We start from the raw sequence: 24,356 nt of genomic DNA on the forward strand, positions 1-24,356 counted from the left end.
TGCGACCAGCTTTGCGAAAGAAGCGGCGACACTTTCTGCGCAACCCCCCTCCCCCATCATTTTGCACGACAATGCAGGGGCGCATACAGCGCAAGCTGTGGCTGCTCTGTTCGGTCGATGGGACTGAGAAGTACTGTACCATCCACCATACTCCCCGGACTTAAGTCCTTGTGACTTTGATTTGATTCCGAAGATGAAGGAACCACTTCGTGGCATTCGCTTCAGAACTGTTCCAGAGATTCAACAGGCAGTAGACTGCTCCATTCGCACCATCAACAGAACAGGCTCTGCTAACGGTATACTACGCCTTCCACATCGCTGGCAACGGGTTCTACACAACGCTGGTGACTACTTTGAAGGACAGTAACAGGTACAAACATGTAACTCTTGTGTATCGGTTGTGAATAAATAGTTGCCACTATTCAAGTTCCAACCCTCGTATATGCAACAGAAGCCCTTAACAATTGTACTGCCTATGTAATAATAATTCTCGTTTAATATCTAAGAAACTAAAAGTTAAAATATACGAAACAGTAATTTTGCCTGTAGTATTATATGGGTGAGAAACTTGGTCCCTTACATTGAAAGAGGAACATAAATTGAGAGTCTTTGAAAATAAGATCCTTAGGAAAATATTTGGACCTAAAAGGGATGAGGAGACAGGTGAGTGGAGAAGGTTACATAATTTAGAAGTACATAATTTGTATTCATGTCCAGATATTATTATAATAATTAAATCAAGAAGACTTAGGTGGGCAGGCCATGTGGCACGAATGGGAGAGGAAAGAGGAGTTTACAGGATTCTTGTTGGGAAACCTGATGGTAAGAGACCTATAGGAAGGCCAAGACGAAGATGGAGGGACAACGTTGAGATGGGCCTAAAGGAAATCGGTAGGGATGGAAAAGAGTATATAGATCTTGCTCAAGATAGGGATAGATAGAAGGCCTGTGTTGCTGCAGCCATGAACTTTCGTTTTTAAGAAACAAAGGCTGTGTTGCTGCAGCCATTTACACAATTTTGCATGGTTTCGTGGGAGCTACAGCCCCTCCTGAAATTTTGAGAAAGAGGCAAGTTAAATTCAAGGAAAGGAATTTCTCCCTAAAGGAATAATTATACCAAACCATTGTCAAACTGTTATAAATGTTCTGATAAGCTGGTTTTATTTGCAGTTACGCATTTGTTAATCTTAATGTGCATTATGGTACACTCCGGAAGCATTTTCAATCTTGTCATTTGGAAACATTGGGTGAAATAATCTGTGAAAATTTATTTTCATTCTTTAAAAGAAAGAGAGAAAGAGAAAAAGAAGATTAACATTAAATGGAAGTTTTGGGTGAGGAACAGATTTTCACACAATGCCTAAAAATAAGAATATTTTGGGTTTTTCATGTGTAACAAATACTATCTATTTTGTGAAAGTCCATTCAAGCAGTGCTCCAATGGCTGGAACTTGAACTGCACAGATTTTACAATTTAAATGAAAGTGAGAAGGTCTAATAATATAGAAGGTGATGGCTAAACACTGTAAAACTAAAATTAAAGTGCTCCCCTGTGCTATGCACTATGCCATGAAGGCATATAGGGGTGTGGGGTTAGGGCCCCATACTTTCTTGATCACGGCCGAAGGTGGGGGTGATGTGATCAGCGCCACACCCCTGGCTGCCTTTACCCCCAGACTTTCCTCCAGGTACCCACTTTATATGATGCTGGGTGAGCGCCGGAGCCACTTGAACAGGTGGATAAAATCCCGGTTCTCCCCTGACGGAGATGGAACCCGGGTGTCTCTCATGGTAGTCAGACACCCTAGCGACTGAGCTACCGTGGCTTCACTAAACACTGTCGCCACCTAAAAGGTTTACCTCAAAATGCTGATAAGAAATGTAGCTGTAGCAACATTTTTGCTACAAGGTACAGGAATATTGTAGCTTCACTACAGCTACAATTTTCAAAATATAGCGCTGCTACAGCTACAAATTTTGTAACTAGCTATAGTACTGCACTACTTCCGACCACTGATTTAAAGTATCCATAATTTATATCTGTCCAGACCTTAGTTGTTTATTATCATCATGTTGTCATACAAGACATGAAACAAAGATTCACATCTCTGTTCATAAAAAAAAATTAGCAAAGTATGCTTAGTGAGATTCATTGTAGTACCTATGTACAAAAGTGTAACAATCATATTTAATGGAAAATTTTCATTGTAATATTCCATAATAAAGAAGAAAGTTCATCTGTTACACTTGTTGACGTGTCAGTTGTCCAGATACAAAATATTCGTGGAGGAAGATGAATGGTTAATTAACATCACATCCCCAATTAGGATATTGAACTAGTTAGTTCAAATTGATTTTGCTTTTTAAGAAGAAACTGCATACTTGGACATTTTCTTTACAAAACTATGACATATGTCTCGCATATTTATATCCGTAAAAATAATACCAAAAGGGCAAAATTTTGTACTAAATTGAAGGCTAGTTTGGTAAAATTACTGACAATTTTACTGATAGGTAGAGGCATGCATATTTCGTTTTTGATGAAAATATGAAATAACACATTGTAATGTTAATTTTTCATGTTTCTGAAAGGTTTGAGGTGCATTTTTCTACCCTGTTTTGTCACGAAATGATGTGAAATAGACTCTTAAACAAGTTTATTTACAGACGCGGCAATTTCTGAAGTTTGAATTATCCTGCGAGTTATGCAGTTCACAAAAATATAATTAATTCTGCTGCAAATATTTGAGAAGCGAAAATGGGCCCCTTTCTACAGGAATAAACTTAGTATTCTGGTAATGACATAAATGAGCTATTTAGAAGGAATATGTTTATTTTGTGTAATAGATGCAATTTTTAAATCAAATTTGGGATTATATTCACATTTTTAAAACCAAAATGACATTTTATGTACCGTTTTTTCACCGCTAGAACAGCGAAATTTTATTTTATTTACTGCTTTTCAATCCAAAATTGACTCAGTTATTGTACCGAACTTTTGCTTTTATATTTACCAATAATATGTGCCTCTACTGATAGGCCTACATTGGCTGATGAGAGTACAGATTAATCTGTCCCATCCCTACTTCATTTACTTAATGTATTATTCAGTAATTCCTAAATGTAATCTTGTTGTTTGTTTATTGCCACACTACTGCCAGTAACTGATGGCTCAGTCTGTTATCATCAGGAACTTCACCTCCTTGTTTCCAAGTGAGTCTTTTCTTGTTTCTCCTGATAGCTCTGAAAAATAAAATATAAACTATTGTTTAACAATAAAAAAAAATATTTAAAATAATAATATAACTAGAAACTTCACGTAATTATTCCTAAACCAGTTGCTAATAATAACGGAAATTGTTAAAGCTGGGGTGTTGCCACTTTGCAGGGTTCCTCGGAGAAATTGTTTTTGGAGAAATGAATGTGAGCCCTGTATCATTACTGACAATGTTGGTATCAGCACTTGGACATCATAGCAATGTACTGTTTTTCAGAATAATTTAGTAAGTTTTATTACAAAGTCTCTATTTTATATATTGTGCAAGAATATTGAGATTCAATATGAAAGCTGGCCTCTCTGCTGGGGTGGCTAGTGCGCTACAATGCCAGGCATCCTGGGTTCGAATCCCACCAAGGACATGGGTGTTCATTGCGTTTCTCTTCATTTCATCACATCATCACTCATCATCTTCATGATTAGCCAAAAGTGGCAGAAATGTGAAGTAAAATAAATCAAATCAATCAATTAGTAATTAATATGAAAGTGGGAGGCAAAGATTGGCTACTAAGTTTAAATTAGGGCTGAGCTGATATAGATATCAACTGATACCATGGTATCGATATCGGAAAGTATCAATTGGAATTTAATCACCAATACTCGGTAATATTTTTGTCTGAGTGTTTTGCAGGGTCTGGAAAAATGCCACTCTTTTGCATACCCTTATGCAAAATCCATAATTTCCTTTCTTTTTCCAGCAATTTAGTGGGGAGAAATTGATTGTGTGAATAAATTATATATCTTGAGAAATAAATTATGAATATTTTAAAGCAGAACTCTGCTAGATGATATGCTGCATAGTTTCAATGGAAAGCTTATGCAGGGTCAAATAATTCTTGATAATATAGGGTGTTTCCTTCACCATATTACAGACTATCAAGGATGATGGATGGGTGGGTACAAAAGCACCAATATACGATAAGGAACCTCTGTCCAGAAATGCCTCTTTCAGAAGGTCTAAGTCAAAACTATTGTGATGAGAAGGGTATGCAATCCTCACAAAGGAATAGTGAGAAACTGGCAGATATGGTATTTGTTTATCATAAGACATAAGGAACCCTTGTCTGGAAATGCACCAGTCAAGAATTATAAATCAAAACCGTCGTTAGAAGGTTGGAGAAGGTTGCACATAATTCCTTCTTCTGGGATACTAAATTAGCAGAGTGGGTCTGATCCCACTTTACTTGTAGGACCAATCCCAAATAGCCCATCTGATGATAAAATGGTCTTAAAAAATGGTAACGTAAATGTTGGAAGAGTCTTGGGTAACATGGTGTGAGCTGGATACTTTCCCTGTGGTACATGGTCCGATACAACCTTTCTGCTTCCCTGCTGTTTCTGTTTGCTTGTCCATAAACAAACACTATATGTGCCAGTTCCTAAAGTGTGTACTCCATTTCACTGTTCTTGTGCTCTCATGTCAACGTTTAAAGACAGACTGCATTTATAACACTTGTGCCTCAGTTTTGAGAGTAATGTCACACCTTCTCCAGGGCCTTTCGTGGAAGTTATTTCCCCTATCCTTTTGTAGGGTTGCATACCCTTTATAACGACTTTGTCAGTATAATTCAAACTCAGTATCAGCACAATAGGTAGCTATGGTGCTATGTTGAAAAGGAAATTTAAATGTACATATACTGATAACTTTATAATTATTATATTGATAAAAAAAAAAAAAAAAAACTAGAAACAACATAAATTACAATAGCATCCAATTATGCATATGTTTACAATAACATTTATAATATATCAATGCTATACATTAAAAAAAATATATCTTTGTTATCTCCTTCCAGGATAAAGCAAGTCTTTGTATCTACAATTCTGAGCTTCAATTTTGTAAATTCATCATCTGATCAGATCACCTCCAAACATAGAACATATAACTGTCACTCTATGCGACCTTCCTCCAAGCACTCATTTGAGGAACTGTAACATTTACAAGCCTGATCGTTAAGGAAGATGAAAACAGATACCTATTCACTGCTTCCAATTCAACATGGCATCTATTATACACATCAGTGTCATTTCACAACGTTCGATTCTTTATAAGATTATATCATATTCAAAGTTCATTCGAGTCATAAAAGGCTTCTATATAACTTAAACATCCAAGTTATTATAACATTGCCCAGTTTAATGCTTTAAAAGCAACAATTATTGTACAAATATATCACCATTCCATATTGCTAAATCTGTACTCATCTTTCTTACATCCTCAGATCCATTTTAAAGTCCTAGACAACTAGTATTAGAGCAACTAGTTCAAGCCAGATTTTTTAGTATGAGTTATCTTCAATTGTTTTTTTTGTTTTATATTTTTGTCCATAAGTGCTTAACAGCTTGAATGTTTGTGTAGTAAATGTACATATTTGCTCTGTTACAGCTATTTTACTATGTATATCACAATATACTTATCTAATGATTACAATTACCCTTTTTTGAATGTTGATATAAAATACCAAGTATGACATCATATTATACATTGAACAATTTTAAAGAGTTGACCTTTGTATATAAACCTTGATGCCAATGCAAATGTACATAATTTCAATAAATTTAATTATAAATTTGAATGTATCATATCTTTCTTGTCTGAAAGAACACATATGATTTAAAATATTTGTTTTTTATTTTGTCAGTCAAAAATAACTGTTATGAATATGAATTCAACATATTGCACAATTTGATAATTTTGTCATTATATACAAATTGGCTTTTTAAACATCATATTTAATAAAATTAGTTTAAATAATAATTTCAGACATTTAATTGCATTATATGAATAAATTTTGAGTAATCATTTGACTAAATTATATAAATATTGCACAAGTGTGGAACTTTGGACTTAGCCTAACTATTTTCATATGTTGTTATGACAATGTATTATATTTATTGTCATACTGGCGCTCAACAAGGGACGAACCCACAACAGAATTGAGCACTACTGAGACTTTTAAACATATAATAATTAATATAATGCCTCTATATTTACAAACTGTTTACATGTTTAGCATTATAATCAATTGAGTATAACTGAATATTTATTTTCCAACAATACAACAAGAACTTGTTCATCATGAACCAATACAGTGCAACTATGCATAATGAATTTTTAGTACATAATAATATTGAAAAAATGAAATTCAAGTTCGACATACCAACAATTATTATCTAGTGAAGTACCACATGAATCATTTTTACATAAACAATGTACCTACCTAACATTATTATTTATTGTCAACCCATGAAGCACCATTCAGAACTTCATTTTCAACCTGAGAGCATAATTTCTATATTAATCTTTATTTAGCCAAAAAATATATTAATAATAATTTTTTACATGTAGAGTAAGTAACCTCTGATCCAACTAAGTTTCCCATTGGGAATTCATCCATTTATCTGGTAAGATCAGCTAACAAGACAAAAATCTAAGTCCCTGCATCAAGAAGCAAACATCCTCAGATTTACGGAGTGCTGAATATAAGATTTTTTACATCACAAATGAATTCATGCAAGAAATGTATAAATTATGATGTGCGCAGAAAAATTATAAATCATGAATAATTGTTGTTCCTGAACTCGCAGCGTCACGGCTCGAACTTACTATTCAGCCCTTTGTGAACACATTTTGGAGCCATAATGCATTCTAGCATTTTTAAAGGAAACAACTACTTGACTGAAGCTTGGATCAACACGTGAATCACTTTGCTCTTCGTCAAGTTCATTCCTATTTGAGCCTACGATTCAATTCTTGGAATCTTTGTGCTCTAGTAAATATTTTTCAAGCCAAAGCTAAATCTTAACATTCAAAATTATTATGCACATGCCATCACATTATATTATACATTTTTTGCACTCCAAAATACAAATAACAAAGAATATTTGTTATATCAAATATTTCCACCGTTCAACACAACTAAGGATCAAGAAATATGAATGAGGACCAATGTCGGATCATGAAGATCAACTTAAGGCAAACTTTACAGAGGAATACTTCACACCTGAACTAATGTTTCAAACTCAAGGAAAGAAGCACGAAAAGTGAGAAAATTTTGACATTAACAGCCGACAATAGAAAAATTATGCTTAAAGTATTGTGACTCACAGTAAGACCTTTAACCAACAGCCTAAGAGAAGAACTCAACCAACCAACTCTCATGGGTATGGTTGTGATATGAAGCAGTATCTTTTGTCCTTCAAAACAACAAAATAAACAACGTGTTAGCATAATCAATTTCATGCCAAAATTAATATATGAATAATTAAAAAAGTAAAGAACTGAGGTCTTATGTACCACCCTTGACACTCAGTCAATAAGAAACTCCCAACCAACCAACCCTTGTGGGTATGGTTGTGAAATGAAGCAGTATCTTTTGTCCTTCAAACCAACAAAATAAACAACGTGTTAGCATAATCAATTTCATGCCAAAATTAATATATGAATAATTAAAAAAGTAAAGAACTGAGGTCTTATGTACCACCCTTGACACTCTGTCAATAAGAAACTCCCAACCAACCAACCCTTGTGGGTATGGTTGTGAAATGAAGCAGTATCTTTTGTCCTTCAAACCAACAAAATAAACAACAAGTTAGCATAAGCAATTTCATAATGCCAAAATTAATATACGAAGAATGAAAAAATAAAGAACTGAGGTCTTATATACCACCCTTGACACTCAGTCAATAAGAAACTCCCAACCAACCAACCCTTGTGGGTATGGTTGTGGAATGAAGAAGTATCTTTTGTCCTTCAAACCAACAAAATAAACAACATGTTCGCATAAGCAATTTCATAATGCTAAAATTAATATACAAAGAACGAAAAAGTAAAGAACTGAGGTCTTATATACCACCCTTGACACTCAGTCAATAAGAAACTCCCAACCAACCAACCCTTCACGCTTACTTAATCTTACATCTTCACTACAGAAATATCTGTTTCCTTTGAAGATCTGACAAGTATGTCATCTACCTTGCATCCTTGCAACAATCTCTTTATTAGCTCCTCATGTGACTTGTTGCAGTTTTGCAAAATTTCTAGCCATTTATACCTTTTGGCATTAGAACACTTCCACACTTTGATGTGTTCAGTGGCCACTTGACTCACAGGATTACCAGTGTTGCATTCTAACAATGTAACTGTTGAATCATCATGATTCTCAACACACAAATAAGGTCCTTCAAACAAGAAGCAGTATTTCTTAATGGGATTATTTTCTAAATCTTTATGTCTGTTTCTAACAAACAACAAATCACCAACTAATATGGAAACTTTAGCTTGTTGTTTTTGGTTGATTTGGTTTGTTTTCTTACTTCTGGCCTCAAAACTTTTTAGATGTGCCATGTGAATTTTATTATCCCATGACATTACTTCATCTTCAGTGATATTATTGAATATGCTCATGTTAGGTTCCATATTTAATCGCAGTTCTATAGGGGCATAACCTGTTTGAGATGAAATTGCATTATTTAAACAATGAAGGGCAACATTAACCTTTTCAGGCCATAGGGTATGACTATCCTGACACAAAACTCTCATTAAGCGGTTAAGCTCTGCATGATATCTCTCAACCATATTGGAGGACGGATGATATGGAGGAGTGAACACTAACATGATGCCTAAGTGTTTCATTTTATCTGCAAACTGATGAGATCTGAATTGAGGTCCATTATCGGCAATCAATTTTTCAGGAATACCCAAATGGACAAAATAACAATTGATAAGCTTTTTAATGACTGTATTTGCATTACTGTTGACAATAGGATAAGCCAACAAGTACCGACTTGCAGCATCCAACACTGTCAACAAAAATCTCTCCCGCTTAGAACCCATGACGAATGGACCTTGCAAATCCACAAAAAGGACTTTTCCAGGTTTACTGGTCAGGTGTATTTTAACTAAATGTTTTGCAGGATGTTTATTGGGCTTTGACCTGACACAAGTATCGCAATCAGCAACATATTGTTTTATATCTTTAAACATGTTTTTCCATCGGAAATTTCTATATATTTGTGCCATTGTCCGAGATGCACCGAAATGACCACTCTCATCATGAAACTTGATGAGCATATTACCAATTAAGGAGGCAGGTAAGCATATCCTTAACTTTTCTGGTCTGTGAAAATCCCTGACACATAATATGTTCTCCCTGAGACAGTACTGTTTCCGCCAATTCCTACAGCGAGAATTATCAGTATCAACATCTCCAGAGAGATAGGAAATGATCTCATCCAATTCGATATCATTTCTCTGTGCATTCACAAGTTCCTTACAGTCACACAAAGGTTGCAGCACTAATTCCAACTCGGAGTAGTTGACATGATAATGCATGTCCAACTGCCAAGGAAAAGATCGACTTAGCAAATCAGCGATTACATTTTCCTTGCCTTTGCAATATTGAACATCAAATGAATACATCTGTAACTGGATGAACCAGCGAGTGAGGCGAGCATTCCACGTGTGGGCAGTTTCCAACCACGTGAGGGCTTTATGATCTGTAATAATGACAAAATGCCTCCCTTTTAGTATAGAAGCAAATTTGTCTATAGTATATAGGATCGCCAACACCTCCATTTCAGTAGATGTATAAGATTTCTCATAATCTTTTAACAATCTGCTGACAAATCCAAGAGGCTTGAACCCTCCTTCTATGATCTGGAAACAATAACCCGCTACTCCAATAATCGAAGCATCAGTTTGAACAAAGAAATTATGTTCAAAATCGGGAAATGCAAGCATTACTTGTTCAGCAATTTTTTCCTTCAAAAGCTGAAATGCTTCAGATGCCTCTTTATTCCAACACCATTTTTGTTTAGCTTTGAGAAGCTCATACATGGGTTGGGCAAACATTGCATAATTTTTTATGTATTTACTAATCCAATTTAAGGAACCTAATATTTTTTGCAATTGTTTAATTGAGCTAGGTTCCGGTAACTCTATTATAGACTTGACAAAAACTGGATCTTTATGATACCCTTCTGGGGTAATGATGTGACCCAAAAACTTTATCTCCCTGCAGCAAAATTTACATTTCTCTATTTTAAGGGTCATGCCTGCTTTCAGTAGACAATTAAATACACTTTCAACATGTGTCAGATGAGAATCAAAGTCTTTGGATCTTATAATGATATCATCCACATACACCACTACAAAATCCTTACAATCAGCCAAAACTCTATTCATTGCATCTACAAAGACAGCGGTGCCATTCACTGAACCAAATACAACACGTTTAAATTGATACAACACGCCTTCGAATGAAAATGCTGTATATTTTCTACTTTGTTCATCCAAAGCAATTTGCCAAAAGGCATTACCCAAATCTATAGATGAGAAATAATTACAACCTTGAAACTGTACTAATAACTCATCTATTTTTACGGGATGAATTTGCATCAACTTTACATGCTTATTTATCCCTTTTAGATCAACACACATTCTTATCCCTCCACCTGGCTTAGGTACAACCAATAGAGGGGATAAGTATTCGGAGTTGGACAATTCAATCACATCCCATTCCAACATGGTGTTGATCTGTTCTCTAACTTCATCCCGGTATGCAAATGGAATAGGATAGTTTCGACCTACCACGGGTTTGTCTGTATCCAGTTCCATTGTGTGCACATAATTTTTACATAAACCTGGTTTAATGGAAAACAATTTTTTATATTTATACAATATATTTAAAAATTTCTGTTTTTCAACTACCGACAACATCTCAGTTTGATCCAACTGACCAGAAATTTTTAATATTGTTTCATCACCCACCTTATTATCCTCAGAACTTGACACAAAAGAACATTCATAATAATGATCCACATCTACAGTATTTTCCAATGGAATGAAACGGGCAAGTACATCATATTTATCATTATCACATACAAGTGCCTTCTTAGAGAAATCTAAGGTACCTTGCAATGCATATAGAACATCTAAGCCCAAGATCATATCCACCTGCAGATTCTGAACCACTAAAAATTGTACCAACAAACTTTGCAAACCGATAACAATCATAAGCCTAGTTAAACCTAAAACTTTGTTCTTTTTAGAGCCTGTAAAATCCACTAGTCTAATGTTTTTAGTACTCAATAATCTTGGCCTACTGGCTGTAGAAGAGATATTTTTCCATACCTGATAGGAAAGCAAACTAATTTCTGCTCCACTATCACATAGAGCCAAATGTTTATGATCTAGTATATTAACCCAAATTTTTGCAGTATTCGAACCATTAGGAACATTATTGATTGGTCTGTAATTTTCTTTCATGTAATTTTGATCTTCAGTTTCTAAGCCTTTTTCCCAATCCCCAACATTAACAACTGCTATGGCAGGGTTTATAGCATACCCTCTGTCACCTGCCTCAAGGCAAAGGGAATTGACTAGTTTTTTTGATTTTCAGGAACATGAGATCTTCCCTGATTTAAGTGTCCAATCTTGTTGCGCTCTTTGTCACCTATCTCAGTTGCATGAACTGACACTTCAGTCTTAAAAGTATTATGCACACTTTTGACAGGCAACTGCATATTTCGGATGACACTCATACTATATAAAAATTGCAACAACTTGCACATGCCCGCACGATTCCAATGAATCATATCCAGACGATTTTGTATACGAGGACCAATGTACTGTTCATACAGAGTTTCATTTATCTTGTCATCATCATCATCAAAGAAAAGAGGAGCAATATTTAGCACTTTGACCTTATCCTCATCTTGAAGAGATAACAGGTGAGAATTGTACCTTTGCCATCTGACCCATTCTGGATCCCCTCTAGAATGCATAACTTTCGGAATTGGTGGTAAGGTAAGTACAATTATATTCCTTGTCTTATTTTTCATGACCTGTATCAGTCTGTCAAAGCTTTGTTTGATATCATCATCATTTCTCCGTTTCAGTAGATCATTCGTGCCAATCATTAACATTACCTGGTCTGATAACTTATTATAAGATTCCATTCTTTGTCTTAGCTGATCTATTGTTTGACCTGAAACACATAATCCAATGTGCCGTGTACCATCCTTTTCCACCTTCACAGGTTCACCTAAGATATTTTGTGAAAGTCTAAGCATCATGCTATCTCCTACTAATTGATTATTGTCAAGTATAGGAGTTAGAATGTCTGTTTCCATTGTGTTTCTATTATAGGCAAATCTATTCTTATTTGGAGGCTTTAATACATTATTAGCACCCATGTTACCTCCCCCAACATGAGTCCTCGTCAGTTTTCCGCTTGGGAAACAACACCATTAGCTACTGTGGGAATCTTATCTGTTCCGCAATTGTAGCTCTTAACTCCAAGGTTTGTTTTGTCATAGTTCCTATGAAAATTAGTTCTTGCGTAATTTGATTTGCGAGAGTATGTATTCTCTTTATCTGCACTAGATGCTTGTTCCACAGCCACTTGAGCTACTTTAGCTTTAAAGTTTCGATTTTTCACACCATATTCTGAATTGCTCATCCTAAGTGGGATGTCCCTAAGCGATTCAAAATTCTCTATGGCTTGCAATGCTCTTTGCAATGTCTCAACATTATTTACCACAAAGTGCTCTCTGATCTTAAATGGCAAAAGCGTAGCCACTTGTGCAATCAAGTGTGCTTCCTCCGCATGAGGCTGGATGGATTTGAGCAATTTATAATTCTTGTTTACAAATTTCTGTAAGTTACCATGAGCAGCTCTAGAAAATTGAGTATTCAGTATCCGAGTCAATGTGACACTCTTCCACCTAGAATTCTCATAGTGAGACAGAAAAGCCTTTTTAAAATCATGGTAAGTATTGAAGGAAGATTTATTCTGAGTGTACCAACTTTTTGCACAGTCTTTGAGTAACTTAGGTATATATTGCATGTAATCCTTTTCCTTGATATTGTAAATATCCATCATTTCCTCAACTTTCTCCAAAAATTCCGATGGCATACTGTCCATCGAGATTCCATCAAACTGTGGAAACTTGCACAATTCTTGTGGCTTTATGAAAGATTGTCGGTGCGCTAAAGAGTTGTCATATTGAGTACTAGTCGCAAAAGTTGCACTTTGAGAAGGACCATTTACATCACTCTTATTTATGTACTTATTATGATGCAAACAAGAATCACCTTTTACATAATCTTGGCGATGACCAGATGGTGTTCCTCTACGGTCATTGGTAGAATCAAATAACTTTTCTTCTGAGCCAGATGACTCTGTTTCAGTATTAGTGGCTTTATCACATACCTTAGATACATGCTTGCGCACTACATCCTCATCAACACAACTATCAGAACTATTCACTACTGTAGAAACTCTTGCACGTTTTCTCTTTGTAAGAGTTCTTCTGCCAGCTGATTCTAACCGACACTGACTAATGGGTGACAACACTTCTTTAACCAATGTTAAAACTTCTAGCTTTACACCCATTATTTGTTCCTGCAGAACCTGGTCCTGAGAGAGATCATTATTCACTAATTTGCAATCACTTGTCACAAGTCCTTGCATGGTTTGAATAAGTTCATTTGGCATATTTCCTGCTGAACCATCCTCTTCATTATGAAGCACTTTGTACTGAAATTGATCAGAATTCCTCTCTTGGTTAGGTTGAATTTGTGGAGAAGAAGCACCATCACACACTGAAGGTTTAGGTAAACTTGAAAGAGAGGACAAAGTATTTGCTAAATGCTGTTTAGTTTCACACCATTCCTTTTGCATGTCTCTCATATCAACATGCAGTCGCTCTGCCAAATCTGCATGTGCTTCTTGTACAGCACCAACCTGCTTACCCAAATTTTCCATCTTTTGTTCCACAACACAGGATACTGCAGCAATATCAGTATCCACTTTCATGGATAATGCTTTTATATGAGATTCCACTTTCTCTGTTCTTATCAAACACTCCTTCTTATATTGAGCAAGATCAATTCTAATTTCTTTTAATTGAGCATCAGAAGTTTGCTGAAGAGTTGTCAGCCCAGATTTAAGCACTATCTGGCTAGCTTTCAGCTCTATCAATTGAGTATCAGTCTTTTCCTGATTAGCTTTGAGATCCTCCTGATTAGCTTTGAGATCCTCCTGATTAGCTTTGAGATCCTCCTGATTAGCTTTGAGCTCTGTTTGGCCATCTTTGATAGCATTGAGAGCAGCCATAACATCTGCCAAGCAGAAATCACCCTTTGGATCTGACATATTTAAAGGTAAAAACACCTAACCTCAGAAACCAGAACAAGAAGCAAAACAATACAAAGATTATTATAAGCTTGAACCTTTTCAACTAATCACCTGACGTCTCATAATCTTAAATATATAACGACTTTGTCAGTATAATTCAAACTCAGTATCAGCACAATAGGTAGCTATGGTGCTATGTTGAAAAGGAAATTTAAATGTACATATACTGATAACTTTATAATTATTATATTGATAAAAAAAAAAAAAAACTAGAAACAACATAAATTACAATAGCATCCAATTATGCATATGTTTACAATAACATTTATAATATATCAATGCTATACATTAAAAAAAATATATCTTTGTTATCTCCTTCCAGGATAAAGCAAGTCTTTGTATCTACAATTCTGAGCTTCAATTTTGTAAATTCATCATCTGATCAGATCACCTCCAAACATAGAACATATAACTGTCACTCTATGCGACCTTCCTCCAAGCACTCATTTGAGGAACTGTAACATTTACAAGCCTGATCGTTAAGGAAGATGAAAACAGATACCTATTCACTGCTTCCAATTCAACATGGCATCTATTATACACATCAGTGTCATTTCACAACGTTCGATTCTTTATAAGATTATATCATATTCAAAGTTCATTCGAGTCATAAAAGGCTTCTATATAACTTAAACATCCAAGTTATTATAACATTGCCCAGTTTAATGCTTTAAAAGCAACAATTATTGTACAAATATATCACCATTCCATATTGCTAAATCTGTACTCATCTTTCTTACATCCTCAGATCCATTTTAAAGTCCTAGACAACTAGTATTAGAGCAACTAGTTCAAGCCAGATTTTTTAGTATGAGTTATCTTCAATTGTTTTTTTTGTTTTATATTTTTGTCCATAAGTGCTTAACAGCTTGAATGTTTGTGTAGTAAATGTACATATTTGCTCTGTTACAGCTATTTTACTATGTATATCACAATATACTTATCTAATGATTACAATTACCCTTTTTTGAATGTTGATATAAAATACCAAGTATGACATCATATTATACATTGAACAATTTTAAAGAGTTGACCTTTGTATATAAACCTTGATGCCAATGCAAATGTACATAATTTCAATAAATTTAATTATAAATTTGAATGTATCATATCTTTCTTGTCTGAAAGAACACATATGATTTAAAATATTTGTTTTTTATTTTGTCAGTCAAAAATAACTGTTATGAATATGAATTCAACATATTGCACAATTTGATAATTTTGTCATTATATACAAATTGGCTTTTTAAACATCATATTTAATAAAATTAGTTTAAATAATAATTTCAGACATTTAATTGCATTATATGAATAAATTTTGAGTAATCATTTGACTAAATTATATAAATATTGCACAAGTGTGGAACTTTGGACTTAGCCTAACTATTTTCATATGTTGTTATGACAATGTATTATATTTATTGTCATACCTTCTCGTCACAATGGTTTGGCTTATAACTTCTGAACGAGTTATCTCATGTTGGAGCTTTTGTCCCCTCCTCTATCATTGCCGAAAGTCTGTAACATGGTCATGAAAACACTCTGGTAAATATTCTGAACTGCTTTGATTTGTTACAATTATCGGTATTGGTTCAAAGTGGATATTGACTCAGTCTGATTTAAATAATTTATTTCTGCTACAACTACCATTGATATACAATTCAGCCAGGTAACACAGAACTAGCTGGAAAGGTCTATTCCAAACGCGAGAGGGGAAGCAGGTAGAAGCACCAGCCAAACTACCCTGTGATATTTTCTTTGCATAGATTTCCTTAGGAAAATATTTTGACCTAAAAGGGATGAGGAGACAGGTGATTGGAGAAGGTTACATAATTTAGAAGTACATAATTTGTATTCAAGTCCAGATATTATTAGAATAATTAAATCAAGAAGACTTAGGTGGGCAGGCCATGTGGCATGAATGGGAGAGGAAAGAGGAGTTTGCAGGATTCTTGTTGGGAAACCTGATGGTAAGAGACCTGTAGGAAGGGCAAGACGAAGATGGAGGGACAACGTTGAGATAGACCTAAAGGAAATCGGTAGGGATGGAAAAGAGTATATAGATCTTACTCAGGATAGGGACAGATGGAAGGCCTGTGATGCTGCAGCCATGAACCTTCGGGTTTAAGAAGGCTAGAGAGTTAGTTAGTTAGTTAGATTTGCTTGTATTGTTTATTATCACTCGCTGTAGTGTATTTGTGATTTATAATGATCTTACAATTTGAAATAATAAACAATTTCGAAGTGGATCGAAAAAAATGGTAACATTTTGTTGCACATTCAATTAACCGAGAAAGTCAGATTGCTGTTATCTGTAACAAAGACATTTCGTCATGAAACAGATATTACTAATGAATACAATCCTGATTAATGCTGTTTAAATTTGAGCTCAATATTTAAATAAAGTTATCACGTCACATTAGTCATATCTCTACTTACTGTGCCTGCGTTTGAAATTGCTTGTGATTCAAAGGTTTTTCATGGGACCCTTACCTTCCCAAAATGCCATTGCTGCCACAGAACCTCCATGTACCAGACCGGAATTGTGAGCCTTTTTATATGGATCAACTTTATGCTAAAAATTTCGTAGAGAGGGTGATATTATCATTGCAGTGAGCATACCTTCATATTTCTACTTGTAAAAACTATTTTCAAGATTGTGATTCATTGCACCACACAAGATTGCAATTTTTAAGATTACTAAGAAGTATATAACTACATATTACACTCTACAATTGAGTACAAATAATTTCTTCACAAAAATGAAAACTTAACAAGCTCTAATGTGCATCTCCGCCATATTTCTACCCCCAGGACTATGAACGGCTTCAAACAGAAGCACATTGTTTTCAGTCTATGCTTTCTGCTGCCAGCCATATTTTGACACTGAACAAGTCCAGTTGGCGCATGCGCACTTCTGTCCATGGTTTACGCTAAGGCAGCTGGATTGTAGCCAGTTAGTGGTAATGTTGATTCATTAATTGATTGATTGATTGATTTGACTTTGGTTTTCTGCCACTCTTGGCTGAGCATGACTGATGATTTGATGATAGGACACTCACAAAGAACATCAATGTCCAGGCCGGAATTCGAGTCTGAAGTTCCGAACATCGTGGCATGTTGTGCTCACCACTCCTCTATAGAGGTGGACACAGTTGGTAATGTGAAATGCTTTCGAATGTAACGTGAGTGTCTAACCTGGAAAATTGAGTGAAATATACTGAAGCCAACACAAATAAAGCTAATTCTTTGTGCATACACTGTATTAAGACTTATGCTACTTATGGAATATATGATATCTACTAGACTTGCCTGTTCAGCTGCTTTGCGTAACTGCACTGCCACAGCCCATCCTGTCTGTTGAACCAAGTTATGAAAACAGCCTTTTTCGTTTTGGAGAAGGTTGTAGGGATGATCATATTCCTTGATGAAAGAGAGAAGGTTATGTTATGTGCAAATGTGTAAGGAATAGCTTGATAGAACTGCTTTTGAGCAGTGTTAAAGAAATTTGTGACTTGTGAAATCCTTTCTTCACAATAGGAATGTTTTTAAAAAATAGTTTCAAGATATGGTTGAGGATTAAAAAATGCTATGAAATTTGAATCATGTAAGAATAATTAACCTAACCTAACCTAACCTAATCTAATTATTGATAATAACTCATTTGAACCAGTTTCCAAATTCAAATACTTAGGAGTAATATTAAGGAATGAAAATTATTTTAAAGAGGAAACAAAAAGTAGGCTTAATTCAGGAAATGCATGTTACTTCTCTCTTCATAAACTTTTGTCTTCTCGTTTAATATCTAAGAAACTAAAAGTTAAAATATACAAAACAGTAATTTTGCCTGTAGTATTATATGGGTGTGAAACTTGGTCCCTTACATTGAAGGAGGAACACAAATTGAGAGTATTTGAAAATAAGATCCTTAGGAAAATATTTGGACCTAAAAGGGATGAGGAGACAGGTGAGAGGAGAAGGTTACATAATTTACAACTACATAATTTGTATTCGTGTCCAGATATTATTATAATAATTAAATCAAGAAGACTTAGGTGGGCAGGCCATGTGGCACGAATGGGAGTGGAAAGAGGAGTTCACAGGATTTTTGTTGGGAAACCTGATGGTAAGAGACCTGTAGGAAGGCCAAGACGAAGATGGAGGGACAACGTTGAGATGGACCTAAAGGAAATCGGTAGAGATGGAAAAGAGTATATAGATCTTGCTCAAGATAGGGACAGATGGAAGACCTGTGTTGCTGCAGCCATGAACCTTCGGGTTTACGAAGGCTAGAGAGTTAGTTTAGTTAGTTAGTTAGTTAGTTAGCATAATGTACTGTCAGCATACTTCAAGGTGCTGAAAAATTCCCCAATATTTTGTACCATGCATGTGCAAGCAAGCCCAGATTTAGGGGACCTGGGGGCTACAGCCAAAACCTTTGAAAAAGACTACAAAGTGGAAAGAATTAGATATTAATATTTGAAATTGATGAAAATACACAGTGTGTCACATAATTTTCCCGACTGATGTCTTAGTGCATTTACATATTTCATGATTTGTAAAAACACCTCTTCTCCAATTACCCTGATGTTTTCTCTCTCTTGCTGGTAAATTTGAATGTTGGGGAAGGATCAGGCCCGTAGCGAGAGGGGGGCAAGGGGGGCAACTGTCCCCCATGAAAATATAGAACACAATCTTATCTGGAATTCTCACTATTCTTATATCCTATATTGCTCTAGCAACACAACAAAGACACTCATTGATTTGGTGATTTATTAAGGAAGGTGTGTTGTCTTCCATACTGTCATAACAGAATTGGGGAAAAAAAAATCCTTTCCAGATCCCGATTTCTGAGAATGATTTCCAGATTTTCAGTATCTAGAACAGTTGGGAAATTCTGAATGGTCTTGTATGTATTATTAAAGGTGTGTAATGTGCTTCGATGTGTTTTCTTGGATTTCTATGAAGTTTCAAATGCTCAATTTTTTTGTTTATCACATCTACCTTTTGGTAATAGTGATGCATGTGGTAGGGAGAGAGAGAGAGAGAGAGAGAGAGAGAGAGAGTGGATATTTGATTTTTCTTACTTAATGTCTCTTTTCTGCCACTTCTAGTTAACACATTGGGGTCTCACGACGGGCATAGCCCGCAGTGCACTTAAAGTCAATGTGGACGAACAACGGGCATAGCCCGTCCTGCGGTATGCAATCGCTTTGCCGATTGAACGACGGGCTATGCACGTACTTCGTCTCATGTTCATTCAAGCCCCTCTGTTGAAATTCCGACCACTAGGTGACTCATGTGCTATTTTTATCTCGCACATGTGACTGTTTGTTGTCGGGTTGATGTACTGTGCATTGTTTAGAATGGCGTCATTAGATCCAGACTGCATAGAGGATTCCACCCCAGAGTTTGAAGTTAGCGACGATTTTGATGATGCAGATCAATTTGAAGATTTGGAAGGTAGGTTATATTCGTAATAATTATTGTCGACAATATAAACAGTGTTGCAAACTCTAGTATTTTATGAATGAAGTGAGAAGAGGTAATTTTTTTGGGTCTATTCATCTCGCCTCTTGCTTGATTCTCCTACATGCACTGATGTATTTTTAGTTTTTCCATTTATTATTTTGTATAGTGTATGTAAAATGAAAATTTTATTTATTTATTTATTTATTTGTTTAATTTTTACAGATGACGCAGAACCAACTGATACATAGTCTGGTCCTGTCCTGCAGCCACTTTTTCATACAAAAGATAATTACTTGTAATTTGTAATTATTTTTTGTTATGTGCACATAAGAAGTATTCTTATGCAAGATTCAAAAGATGTATTGATAGTTTATGTAGTGAATTATTGAAATTTCCAGATTACAAACTTAAAATATCTCTATATTAACATTTGTTACAATGTTGTACTTTTTTCTTCTTCACAAAACATTGCTGAAAAAAATATTAAAAAATGTCTGAAAATGAAAATAAAATTTAACAAATTTTTGTTCATTGAAAAGAGGAAGTTTTGTAGATTTAAGAAATATGTGGTAAATAAAAACAAATTAAAAATATTTTTTCTATGATTTTTTGAAAAACAACCAAAAACCGCAGACCAGAGGTAACAATGCTGTATTATGAGGCCAGACCCGAGTGCGTTAATCACTACGATGAGAACAAGTGATGATATAACATTGATTTAGGGACACTCACAAACAACACCTATGCTTAGGCTGGAGTTTGCACAACCCTGTCATCGCAGTGCGTTGTGTGGCTAGTGAAAGATGTAGGATAGATTACTGGGTCAGTTATCAAACATGACGAAAATGTGATAGTGTTTCACATTTATTATTTCTGTTAGAAAGCAATAAAATTGTGGTGTGATATGGGTAGGGTTACCAGATCGCTATAAGGAAAAAGTAGGACATAATGATCCAAAATGTAGGACTTTAAGTCAAAATGTAGGACACAAAACATTCGCAATAAACAATACACATTGTAGAACATGTTAGGAAGTAAATTAAAATTGACACTTTTCAGCTTTAAAAAAATATGGATTCTTAAATGAAAAATTTCCAAACTTGTAATCAATACTAAACAATACCTCTCTTCCTAACCCATGTTTTAACTGGTACTTTTCAGAGGAGCCAAGTTTCATCAAATTTTCAGGTTTAGCCAAAATAAATTTATGAGAGACTGAACAGTAAAACTTTTTAAAATTATACTGAACCAGTGCCAAACTTTTTACAGACTTTTATGAAATAATTATTTCTCTCATGAGTTCATGATGCTGATGCTAATGAAAGTACTCTCTCAACTTTTTCATTATGGCCTGGAATGGCAAAGAAATATTCAGCAATTACCATAACTTGAAATTGTTACTGAAGTTTCATCTGGGATAGTTATTAGTTCAATTACTTTGTTCTCTACACCCTCTGCTTTACAATTCATTGAATAAGAATGGGAAATACCTTCTTTCATCAGTATAAACCCCAAGGCAAGAAACTTGTTCAGGCACTGAACAGAATGTGACCTCAATACTTTGTTCAATAATTCCTTCTGTTCTTGCTCTAGTGGGGTAAACGTTTTTCGGGCGATGACTGGATCAAAATAGATTTCACTATTGGATTTGGGAGTGCATTCAATAGACTTGTAACTTGCATGATTTCTCTTTGATCAACTGAAATACATATTTTTCTAATTAATATTATGTGACGCTCAAAATGTAGGACATTTATGATAATTTTCAAATTCCTTCCGGACGCCGGACATAAGGTTAAGATGTAGGACATGTCCGGGAAAATCTGGACGTCTGGTGACCCTAGATATGGGTTACACCAGGTAAATAGAAAAGGTTTTAGGAAAGTTTTGCAATACACTTTCATCACTTCTTCATCCTTCAAAACCATTCGTCGAACCAACTCTTCCATATTTTACTCAGTGAAGTGGGTACACTCGTCATCCCATGCCCTTAGAAGGTTCTCTTCATTGGAAAACCAATTCCTTTTAGCCTGTTATTGACATGAGGAAACAGTGCAGAGTCGCATGGAGCAAGGTCTGCACCGTAGGGAGGATGCTCCAGCACTTTCAGCCCCGTACGTGCCAAATACTCGATGCAAACTTTGGAGCGGTGCTCAGGAGCATTGTCATGGTGGTAAAACTAAGCGTCTGCCTTTGAGCGTGGACGAATGTTTTTCAGAGCTTGAACTACTATGGCCAGCCACTCTTCGGTGTACCACTTCGCAGTGAAGGTCTTCCGTGTTAATAGCACCATGTGCTCCACAACTCCCCTTACAGTAAAGGTGGCCACCATCCTCTTCTTTACTGATCGAGATTCTTTCACAGACACGGGCATGTTTTCATCGTCGAAAACCCAGCTTTTTTCTGAGGTAAAGCCAGGTTTCATCGCCTGTTCAGATGCTGTTGACGTAGTGAGATGTTGCATTTTGCAAAACTTTCCTAGTACACTTTGCATCAATTTCAAATCTTGTAAATTATTTCTCTTATGCAAACGCATCAAATATGATAAGCAACATGGGTGTGTGTTATGATAAATGCATTTTATAAAGGAAAGGGTAAGTGTTGACTTACTGTTGGCATGCTATCATTTGCATAGCATTCTATTGCTTTTAGAACTATAAGCAGCAGTAAAAATAAATGCCAATTGCAACCATGAAGCTAATTGGGATTGCACACATTAAGAATGTCAGATGATGCCATTTTTCGATGGCTTGTATTGTAGCATCGAAATAAGAACTGGATGAGCAAATATAAGAAAAGTTGTTTGTCTTGATGTTCTCTACACTGTGAAAATTTCCCTGCATATATAGGTTCAAGTAAATGACGTTGCATTGCCAGAGGTCCTGTTTTGGACATGGATGTTTGTGTTTGTCCAAAAATGGGAAAAACAGAAAATGTAGTAAAACATGACAACCTGAGAAAAAGTGAATAACAGAGCATACTATCGCTTAGGGGCATTCCTTTAAAAAATAAAAAAAGTTGATACGGCATTTGAATGCCGCGTGAGAGACCCGGGTTCAATTCATGGGGTGGGTGATCTAAGATCGGAATTTTTCCGGTCTTGTCCCACATAAAATAGCTCTGGGGCTCATCCAGCCTGAAATCAATGGGTACCTAAGGGCAACCTTGGGGAGTAAAGGCTGCTGGAGCATGGTGCTGATCACATCACCTTCAATTTGGCCAAGGTCGAGAATGTGTGGGGATATATCCTCGCATCCCCTAAATGTGTCTTCATGGCACGGTGCTATATACACGAAACTTTGCCTTTTTTATAACCTAAGTTTTTGCCAAAACATTCTGACAACTCGTCTGCTGTGGAGTGGATTTTCCTAATTTTACTCATCTTAAGCTATTCTGTGACTCAGAAATCAGTATCAGTATAATAAAAACCTGACGTTTGGGGTTTGTACACTTTGGTGGTGACAGGCACCAATGAGACCTCACGCAGCGAGGATGGAGTAAGGTGAAGGAGGCTCCTTGTACACTGTATAGTTGATTTCATATTATAGTCATTAAGGAACATATTTTTCATAATGTAAAGAGGATACAAAATTCCCCTCAATGTAACTTAATATTTGAATGACACTGTAATCCAAGAAGTCATTGATCAATCAAGGGGTTCCCATTTGTTTGTCAGGTGTCAAAAAAATTCAAATGTGGCAAATTGGTTAACATAACCAGTAAGCCAACATTTTCTGTAGTGATGTAAGAGTCTCCCCTTTGAAGCAAAAAAGGTAAACTTTCAGTATCCGGAAAATGCCTAAAACTCGTTATTTATGTCACTTTCCATATTCCTACTTACGTATTATGCATTGAGAAACATTGCTGAAGGTGGCATTTCGCTTTTTTCATGGAAATAATCTATATTTTCGATGTATGAAGTAAGTTTTGTTCGTTTCTTTTTCCCTTCGGTAACATGCTAAATGGCGGTCACAGTTTCACTACCGTAGTCGGCGTGCAGTGTTTCCACCCAAAAATACCTACATAACCCCACACACCATTCTCACATAGCCCCACAAACCATTGACACATAGCTCCACGAACCATTGACACATAGCCCCACTAACCATTGACACATAGCCCCAGAAATCATTTGCGGAAACGTACCTTTTTCAGTTACAAAAACACGTGTTTGGAAACACTGACCGGGATTGACCGGGATTACGTCATCACACACAGGCAACATCCGGCTGGAAGGAAATGGATGCAACCAGCTTTTGTGCATCGGTCACACATTTATATCGAAAAATACATGATTTATCGGCAAAATTCAATGAACGATGCGAAAAAACACTTCCCTGAACTTCCACAAGTCTAAAGAAACTGCATTCGGTAAGTAATTTTTCCTGTAAATTTTAAGAAAT

The 24,356-nt window shown here is 35.6% G+C and overlaps 1 protein-coding gene across 4 annotated transcripts in view; it reads right to left on the minus strand.

Moving 5' to 3' along the window:
- Positions 1-2,373: 2,373 nt before the first annotated feature.
- The window catches only part of LOC145993985 (ATP-binding cassette sub-family C member 4-like), a 214,712-nt gene continuing 192,729 nt past the window's right edge, over positions 2,374-24,356 (minus strand). For all 4 annotated transcript variants that reach the window (XM_083130020.1, XM_083130019.1, XM_083130017.1 and 1 more), the window contains 2 exons: positions 17,794-17,904; positions 2,374-3,243 (listed from right to left, as the gene is read on the minus strand). In XM_083130020.1, the coding sequence (XP_082986146.1) occupies positions 3,196-3,243; positions 17,794-17,904 (159 nt within the window). In that variant the 3' untranslated portion in view covers positions 2,374-3,195. The remainder of the gene's footprint in view (positions 3,244-17,793; positions 17,905-24,356) is intronic.

The sequence above is a fragment of the Lepisma saccharinum genome, chromosome 10 (genome assembly GCF_977018435.1).
Source record: "Lepisma saccharinum chromosome 10, izLepSacc3.1, whole genome shotgun sequence".
Lineage (NCBI taxonomy): Eukaryota > Metazoa > Arthropoda > Insecta > Zygentoma > Lepismatidae > Lepisma > Lepisma saccharinum.